Below are 10,328 nucleotides of genomic sequence, written 5' to 3'. Positions count from 1 at the left end.
AACTAATAATTTTACTTCAGAGAAATGTTTTTATTTCAAAAGCCTTATTTAAAATTTTAAATAACTCACATTCCTAATGGTTTTTATCCAAAATAATTCATGTGCTGTTCAATTATTTGTTTCGAATATCTTAGTTCATAACTACTCTCGTTAAGACAATTCCTTTTAAAAAAACACATCTTTTCAGAACAATACCTTTATGGAAAGCCCCTCCACCCAAAATTATTCTGCATATGTTCATTATCGTAATGTTTGTAAAGAGTTTGACTGGAAGGGCAACATCATGACTAGTACATAGGTCGACCTATGGGTCGCATTTGATGTCCAATATGGAGACTTGAAGCTGTTATTACATCCACAACTAAGACCAATAATGGACCACTCAGGGAGAATCTTTCGATCATAAAAGTTACATAATATCATTATCATTTATACACCAACAAAGAGTAAGGTGTAATAATAAGACACATTGCATTTTTAAGAAAAAATATAGATTCGAATTTTAGAGATGACATTATTGAGAAGGATATCATTAACCCTAAATATAAACCGTAAAATCCATAAAATAGACCCAAAGAGTACCAAAAAAATTTGTCATTCATACTGATTTCGCACTAACCAACAGCAACAAGCAAAAGAAGTGAGGTGATACCTGAGGTTAAAACATTCTTTGTTCATCCACGCATGAAAGAAAATAATATATGTACTGGAACTAAGGTTTCGGAGTCAAATCAATGGTTGAATTTATTGTATCATCGGTTTGTTGGTCCAATCGGTTATATTAAATAAATTATTAAAAAATTTATAAAAAATAAAAAGTCATGTTCAACCAATTTTTAACCCAATTCAATCATTATGATGTCTCTCTCTGAATCGATACCCGCAATTGATTTTTGGTCCAACCAATCCAATTCAATTCAAACAACCAAGATTAGAACCATCGATAAATTTGACATGATATAAAATGTGTATATTTTATATATAATAATTATTGCACTTGTTGCCAATAAACTAGAATTACCAATATCCTAACAAAGTTTAGAATAAATCAGAAATAACAAACTGACACGGCATTACACATGTGATAATATCGTTCTTGCATCAAGTTTTGAAATAACAAAACTTAATAATTGAACAATCATTAGCTAGGGTTGCAATTTTAAAATTCAAAAAAATACAAGAATTAAACTTGATAAAATTAGGCGTATGGATTAAATCTATAATTTACTCATAGTACGAGACTAATAGTAAAGTTTAACATTTATATCTGATAAATAGGGTATGTTTGGACAGCACAAAGTAAGTAATTATACTCTCTTGTAATTACAAAAAGTATAATTCCTTAGACATGTATGACTGACAAAGTGTAATTATATCGTAATTCTTTATGTCATGTTTGGTAATACAAATTGTAATTACACAATTACATCATTTATATTTTAAAAAATATTAATTACTATAAAAAACTATTAGTATGATAAAAATAATTCCTAACTAGTAACAAAAATTAAAATCAAATCAATATATGCATTATGTTAGTAAAAAAACTAGATGATAATACAATTACTAATAAAAATAGTAAGAAAAAAGAACATCATATGCAATTTTAATTATCTAATTGTTATAGTGCATAGTTGTTGGTTCATTCCATCTTTTATATTTAACATATGCTTCTTATCCTCATTTGTTAGTTTTTGACCAAGTTTATCATCGTCAAAATTTAAATCTACATCATTAAGATTATCAAGATCTCATTCTTTCATATACTTTGAGTGACATCGCGACGTGCAGAGATTTAACGTCACGACGTAACTTACTGACTTACGACGTTGCGACGTGAAAAAACATTATGTCGCAACGTCGGCCCGAGATTTTTCAAACTTCACAATTTAGTCCTATTTCATGTTCAGGTTAACGAAAAAGCTTTCGTAAGTTTGTCTGGAACTCAGAAATGATTGTAATATATATATATTTAGAATGAGAACGAAACTTGTTTGCATATTGTCTAAAATTATTCCAATAATGTTTATAACATTTTGTAACTCGAATCCGACGATCAGGTCGGACGAAGAGTGTTACATAAAATACTTAAATTACACACTCTGCTACTTATGGGTTTTATAAAATTGAAAAAAATAACAATTAAAAATTTCATATTGGTCAAAATTTAATTTTATAAAACTATTAAATCTTAGTTAACGCATATTGTCATCATTAAACAATTATTCTATTAAATTAATGGTTATATATAAATTATTTATTTTAATCACAAACATAATACTCACTCATTTAAATGAACAAACTTGCTTCTAACCTTTTTTTTTTTCTAATTGAAATAATAATTTTAAAATAAATAAACAAAAATATATTCGTTCATTCAATTAGAATAATCAATAGTGTGTAAAATGGACTTAAAAGGCAAAATAGAGATTTATAACTTTTGTGAATGGGTAAATTCCTTTTAAACCCATCCATGTTTTATTAAAATATTTAAATTAAAGGTGTTCAACATTCTTGAATCACAATTTAAACCCTCTAAGAAATTCCTTTATTAAAATTACAAAATTAGATCCTAACTTTTTTATTTGTTCTAAAAAATCAACTTCCAATCAAAAATCAAATAAATTATTTAAGTAACTACAAATTTTATTTTTGAAAATAATTACAAAGAAAAATAATTTATTATTGTTATGTTCTGTAGTTTGATTTCATAAATAAATATGATCATAGAAAATATATTTTTATTTTTATTACAATATTATAAAATTATATAGGTATTAAAATTTTTAAAAAAAATTAAAGAAATACACGTGCATGGGAAAAAAAAAACTAATAATATGTAAAATAATTGAAATATAATTATAGTTATCAAATTTGGTCCTGGTATAGATCAACACATTTTGGGCTAAATTTTGAGTTCCGAATTTCAAAACCCACCTATACCGAGTAGACTAGGCCTAATTGTCGAGTTAATGTGTTTTCAATGTCGGCTAAGCCCATTTTTGCTCAACATTTTGGGCCAATTTATTTGAATAGTGAATGGATTGAATATTTATGTCTGGATTTCTAAATTTTATTACAATATAAGTGAAAGAAAATGTAATATTAATAATACTTTTGTAAAAAAATTAATTAATAATTGAATTATAAGGAAATTGTCAAAGTATTTGAGATCTCACAATCAATTCTTGAATATTTCATTTTTTATTTTTTATTTAAACATTTCATTTAAAAATAGTAAAAGAAAAAAACGGCTTTTAAATAATTATTGAGCTAGTGTCGAGTTGTTTTATGACATCAACTCAATTAAGCATATCAAAAGGATAAAAAATAATAGGGTAAACTACGCCATTAATCATCTAACTATTAAGAAGTGTTTGGTTCATCGAATGAACATTACGATCCATAATGTTATACATTCCAGAATGAGATTACAGTGTTTGGATTGTCAACATTCCGGTCATCTCATAACCTCACATTACGTGTGTAATCTAAAATAATGTTTAGACCAATTTGTGGATCATTCCTTAAGTTATTTTAGATTACAGTCAATTCCTTAAATTATCTTAGATTACAAGCATAATTTAAAATTTTGGACCAATTTGTACCTTATTTTGATCAATTTAAGCTTTTTTCCTAAATAAAGTTTAAGACTAAATAAAAACAAAACAAAAATTCTTAATAATGAATCAGTAGATGTCATGCATTAAAATTAAAATTATTAATTTTATTTAATAATTTATTTATTAATAGATTAATTATAATTATGATTAGAATTATAATTATGGTTGATGTTCCAATCAATTTTATGAATTATTATAATTATGATTTATAAATTTATCTCAACATCGTATATTTATTTAACAATATATAATATTTAGTAAAAAGTAAAAATTGTAATAATTTATCATGATTTTATGAAATTTGATACTAAAAATTATTAAAATAAATTGATTAAAAAACAAACTATATAACAAAGGTAATTAAGTAAAATGTGCTTCTAGATAATCTTATATTTCGTCAACCAAACACTTGAATTTTACATTCCAGCCAAATGAACCAATAAGTTAATCTCATAGTGTGTCATAATCTTATATTCTCGTAATTCTATTACGGAATGTAATTTAAAATTCGGTGAACCAAATGCACCCTTAGCGTGTTTCTAGTTTGGTCACCATCCTACAAAAAGTTGCAATTTTGTCACTAACGTTTTTTATTGTTTTTGTTTCGGTCACCATCTGTTAAATAGTTAACAAAATATCACGCGGCTTTTTTTTAATTAGTATAATAACACATTTAGTCCTTGACATTTATACATTCTATCAATTTGGTTCTAGTTCTAAATAATTCAACAAATTTAACTCCCCACAATTATAAATTCTATCACTTAAATCCTCAAACACATATTTCTCATAAATCGAAATTATACGACAGATTCAAAAGCTTTGGATAGAAGAGGAGACAATGAGATTGGAACATGGAGATTAGTTGTATATTTGAGAAAATCGAGTTTGCAAATAAACACCATCAGTTAAGAACACTTCTAAAAGAAATTTTGATGAAAGAATTAGATAAAATAAATTTAAAAGAATTTAAAATTTTACATTTACTATTTTTAAAAATAGCATTCACTCTTTAACCGAATTGATATTTTAAAAATTTTTACGGTTCGTAAATAAATTTTTTTGTTTGGAATTAAACTGCGATTAAAACAAATAATTTTCAAGACATTTTTAATTTTAACTCGATTTCAATTTGGACTTATTCGATCCTTTTTAATGGTATAGAGACTAAATTAAATTGATCCACAAATAATAGAGGATTAATTTGATCTAGTCCTTATAATACAAGGACCTTCCGGTACTTTAATCGGTAAACATATTATCATACGTATAATCGCATGTCAACTTATTATTTTCATATAGTAGTCACAAAAATCACATCATTTTAGTTAATGGATCTAACTATCATTTAAGTCATGGTTGAAATTTTAAAATTCAAAATTATAGATATTAATAAAGATTAAATCTACAAGCAAATTAATAGCAATTTTGAAGTAATGAACTTAAGTCAAAATTAAAATGTAAAAATTTGATTAGTAGAAAATTAAAATTGAGGAAATTAATATATATATATATATATATATATATATATATTTATATATATATATATATTTATATAGAGTAGAAGAACCATTTGAGCAATGTTAAATAGATTGGGATAAACTATTAAAATAGTCACTTTTATTTACCTCAAATTACATTTTGGTCATTTATGTTTGAAATGCTACGTTTTAGTCACTTACGTTATCGCATTGTAACATTTTAGTCATTTAGCCATTAATTACCGTTAACGGTATAATGGTAAGCTGATGTGGCACGTTAAATCATCATTTCAAAAGGAAATTTTAGGTTAAATTCTACAATTGGTCCCTATATTTTTTTATTTTGAGCAATTTATTTTTTCTTTTATGTTCTTTTAACTTTCTTTATTTTTTCTTTATTTTTCATTCTCTTCTACTTCTCCCTCTATTTTCCTCCCTTCTTCATTTCTTTTAAAGTAGTTTTTTTAATGTTTTCCATTTGTTAAAACTAGTCCACAAGCTCATCTCACTCAAAAAAAATTAAATTGCTCAAAAAAATAAAAGTATAAGGACTAGTTTTAACAAATGGAAACTATAGAAAAACTACATTAAAAGAAATGGAGAAGGGAGGAAGACAGAGGGAGAAGCAGAAGAGAATGGAAAATAAATAATAATAAAAAGGAAAGTTAAAAGAATATAAGAGGAAAAAAATTAAATTGCTCAAAATGAAAAAATATAGGGACCATTGTATAAATTAACCTAAAATTTTTATTTAAAATGATGATTTAACTTGCTGCGCAGCAATTAACGGTTCAGTGACTAAAATGTAACATTTCAAACACAAGTACTAAAATGTAATCTGAGGTAAACAAATGTGACTATTTTGGTAGTTTACCCAATAGATTGCTTTGAACTTTGCGGAGCTTGGCCTACATTTGCGCGCGTAATCATTTACTCAGATTTGATTTATTTATCTATTTATTTAATTTAATTTCAGAATCTTTATTGGTTGTTTAATCACACGCGAAAATAACAACGCCAAACCCAAAGAAGGAGGATCGAAGGTCGCCATTCCTTTTACACGCGGGAAAAATCTCTTGATTTTTCACCGCCGGCGCACTCTGAAATTCATTCGTCCGATGATATTTATTATTACTAGGGTTCCAGTTCATGTTGCTATAGGTCGTTGCTGGATTTATTATTTAAAATTTAACGAGGGAAAGAGAAGAATCAAAAAGGGAAAATCTGTCCTTGTCGGAACTTCAAATGTCATTTTGTTGTTAAAGATTTTGTATCCATAAACGGTAAAAGGACGTAAACCAAGATTATTGTCAAAATTGTGTCTTATTTCGATTTTATGGTAATTATTGTTTAAAAAAATCTTTTATTTTTCCAGAAAATCACAATCAAGGACGTGTTGAGCTGTTACACCATTTCCCCAATTCTCTCTTTTTCATTTTTTGGGTTTTTAAACCTGTGATTCAATGAAGAGAGCTTTTAAGGAACCGTGAAGCTCATCTTCAAAACCCAAAGCTTTTATTTTGCCGTTTGATTTCTTCTCGGGCTTCTGTTTTTTCCCCTGATAATTTGATAATGTTGTTAATTTTTTAGTTTTTTTTACCACATTTTGTTTCCTCAATTCGTTCGCCGTCAAGATCGAACCAACAGCCAAGTTTCAAGGACGAGAAAGAACCAACAATGGCGCCATCGTTTGATTGGTGGGCAAAAGGTGTTCATAAAGGAACCCCAGTGGTTGTCAAAATGGACAACCCAGACTGGTCGATGGTCGAGCTGGAAGGTCCATCGGAAGACGATTTCCTCATCGGAAACAACCCAACCGATACGCGAGCCAAAGCGCGTGGCAAAAACGCCAAGCAACTCACGTGGGTTCTCCTCTTAAAGGCCCACCGCGCCGCCGGTTACTTAACCTCCGTTGCCTCCACATTGGCCAGTATCGGTCCAGCCATCCGCCGTCGAGTCGCCTCTGGTCGAACCGACACCGAAAGCACTTCCTCCTTCGAGAACAAAACCGTTAAAACCAGGTTTTATAATTGCATCAAAGTGTTCCTTTGGTTATCTTTGTTGTTACTCGGTTTCGAGATTGCTGCGTATTATAAAGGCTGGCATTTCCGTGCTTCAAATCTTCAATTACAGTACATTTTCACGGCCCCATTTGGTGTTAGAGATTTCTTCGACTGGCTATATTCTAATTGGGTCTTGATTCGGGTCGGGTTCGTTGCTCCCCCGCTTCAGTTCCTCGCGAATGTCTGCATTGTCCTTTTCTTAATCCAAAGCTTAGATAGGTTAATCCTCTGTTTATGTTGTTTTTGGATCCGTGTCAAAAAAATCAAGCCAATTCCCAAAGAAGACGCTGTTGCGGATCTTGAAACCGGCGAAAATGGCTTCTTCCCCATGGTTCTCGTTCAAATCCCTATGTGTAATGAAAGAGAGGTAAAAACCAAGAAAAATATTTATCATTTAAAACCAACCCATGTTTTGTTTATGATTGGGATTTGATTTTGATTTTTGCAGGTTTACCAACACTCCATTGCTGCAGTGTGTAAATTGGATTGGCCAAAGTCGAAAATTTTGATTCAAGTTTTGGATGATTCTGATGATCCAATGACTCAGCTGCTTATTGAAGAAGAAGTGCATAAATGGCAGCAAGTAGGTGCCAACATTGTGTATCAACATCGAGTAATCCGAGATGGTTACAAAGCTGGTAATCTTAAGTCTGCCATGAGTTGTAGTTATGTCAAAGACTATGAATTTGTTGCCATTTTCGATGCCGATTTCCAGCCGACCCATGATTTCCTCAAACGAACCATCCCCCATTTTAAGGTAACTAAAATTAACTGCCTCTACCTTGAGTTGAGTGCAATTTTGTTAAGTCAAGAACAAGTTAGTATGTTTTAGGATTAGTTGAAGTGATCGATTTTGGTTGTATTCTTACAGGACAATGAGGATGTAGGGTTAGTTCAAGCAAGGTGGTCCTTTGTGAATAAGGATGAGAATCTGCTAACAAGGTTGCAAAACATAAATTTGTCATTTCACTTTGAGGTTGAGCAACAAGTGAATGGTGTTTTGATTAATTTCTTTGGTTTTAACGGAACTGCCGGGGTTTGGAGGATTAAGGCTTTGGAGGATTCTGGTGGATGGCTTGAGAGGACAACAGTTGAGGACATGGATATCGCCGTCCGTGCTCATCTTCAAGGATGGAAGTTTGTTTTTCTCAATGATGTCGAGGTATAGCTTGAGTTTAATACGTAATATTGCCAATTGAATTTAGCAGTTATTCACTTTGTTGAGAGTTAATGTTTATTGTTTTCTTATTATCTGTTCAGTGTCAGTGTGAACTTCCTGAATCTTATGAAGCTTATAGAAAGCAACAGCATAGATGGCACTCCGGACCAATGCAATTATTCCGTCTCTGTTTGCCCGATGTTATCCATGCTAAGGTGAATACATTTTTGAAGCACTCTTTGGTTAATGCAACAATGATCCTATTTTGTCAAATTCAGTAGTTCCGGCGTTGATTCCAAGTTTCCGATTCCTAACTTTGTTCTTGTTCTCTATTTTAACCGATGCAGATTAGCTTCTGGAAGAAATTCAATATGATATTTCTGTTCTTTCTGCTAAGAAAACTGATCCTACCGTTTTACTCTTTCACTCTTTTCTGCATAATTCTCCCCATGACGATGTTTATTCCTGAGGCTGAGCTTCCAGCATGGGTTGTCTGTTACGTCCCTGCTTTAATGTCATTCCTCAACATCCTTCCGGCCCCGAAATCCTTCCCATTCATTGTACCTTACCTTCTTTTCGAGAACACCATGTCAGTGACCAAGTTCAACGCTATGATCTCTGGTCTATTCCAACTCGGTAATGCATACGAGTGGGTTGTTACAAAAAAATCGGGTCGATCATCGGAGAGTGACCTTGTGTCGTTGATTGAGAAAGACCCGAAACATCAGCTTCGGGGATCAGAACCTGATCTTGATGAAATTAAAGCTGAAATCCTGCAAGAACAAAAGGCTAGGAAAAAGAAGCATAATCGGATATATACAAAGGAATTAGCACTAGCATTCCTTCTTCTAACGGCATCAGCTAGGAGCCTACTGTCTGCACAGGGAATCCATTTCTATTTCTTGCTGTTTCAAGGTATATCCTTCCTTTTGGTTGGTTTAGACTTGATTGGTGAGCAGGTTATGTAAAGGACAGATTAGAGATTTTAGTAGGAAAATCTCGATACAGGTGGACGACACCGAATCCAAGTACCGTTCCAAACGGGCTTTTTACTGTAGATTCGAAGAAATCCCAAGTGTTCTTTTATGTCACCATCTACCCTTGGACTGGTTCATATTCCAGCCACAAGATGAAAACCTCTTTACTTGAAGACGGGGACACTCTTTCAGTAAATGTGAGTCGATTCTTTTGTAAGAAAAGAAATAATGGTAGTTACAGTTATAATGCAGGGTAGCGTATTGGATCCCTTCTTGTAGGTTTGAGACATGATGAATGTCATTGTGACAAATATCCGTGTTTTGGTTATGTTGTTTTGAATCTGTGTAAAAAAATCCGCAGCTTTCATGAACAGAAATCACCATTTCTGGTTATGACTGGGATAAGTTGATGAGGAGGTAGCTAAGCAGCTCAAAGAACGGATACCGTTTTCGGCTTGCATGTTTGTAACACCTCCATTTTAAGGATTAAATTGAAATCTTTGTGGAGTACAGTGGGTTGGGGGGTTCACAATTTTATGGTGGGCTTGGGATGCAATGTAATGCAGTTGGACCATATTCCAATATATGTACACGTTTTTCTTAAAAAGCTACGAAAATGAAATCAGAAATCCATGGTGTTCTGCAACTAAGACGGCCATCAACACATCTGTCAAGTTGAAAGGCGCACTGGAATTTGTTTTTTCTTTTTCCTCCTTATTTTGGGTTTATCTTTTTACAGCAGATTTTTTGTTCATTTAATTCGTGCTTGGCCCCAATTAGACCTGTCCATGGGTCGGGCCGGGTCCGGGAAAAATTTTGGCCTGCCTCTTAAGCCCGGGTCCAGCCCAGCCCAAAATATGGGCCTAAAATTTTGCCTAGGCCCGGCCCGGGAAAAAATAAGCCCGGCCTGGCCCGATTTTTAATAAACACAAAAAAATATTTTAAAAATAAAAAAATAAAAAAAAATTTAAAGTATTTTAAAATTTAAAATTTAAAAATAAAAATAAAAATATATATTTATTATA

General features: G+C 31.2%; 1 protein-coding gene across 1 annotated transcript; it reads left to right on the top strand.

Annotated features, from left to right (window-relative positions):
* The first annotated feature begins 6,123 nt into the window (after positions 1-6,123).
* Positions 6,124-10,008, top strand: LOC105770723 (probable xyloglucan glycosyltransferase 12). The gene is made up of 5 exons (XM_052630807.1): positions 6,124-7,534; positions 7,616-7,924; positions 8,039-8,329; positions 8,428-8,541; positions 8,674-10,008. Exons 1-5 carry the CDS (start codon positions 6,782-6,784, stop codon positions 9,292-9,294), a joined length of 2,088 nt encoding a protein of 695 aa, XP_052486767.1. The 5' UTR covers positions 6,124-6,781; the 3' UTR covers positions 9,295-10,008.
* Positions 10,009-10,328: the final 320 nt, after the last annotated feature.

This window comes from Gossypium raimondii, chromosome 5, assembly GCF_025698545.1.
Source record: "Gossypium raimondii isolate GPD5lz chromosome 5, ASM2569854v1, whole genome shotgun sequence".
NCBI classification, from domain to species: Eukaryota; Viridiplantae; Streptophyta; class Magnoliopsida; order Malvales; family Malvaceae; genus Gossypium; species Gossypium raimondii.
The sequence above is the reverse complement of the archived record's forward strand: the minus strand, read 5'-3'. Positions and strand labels throughout refer to the sequence as shown.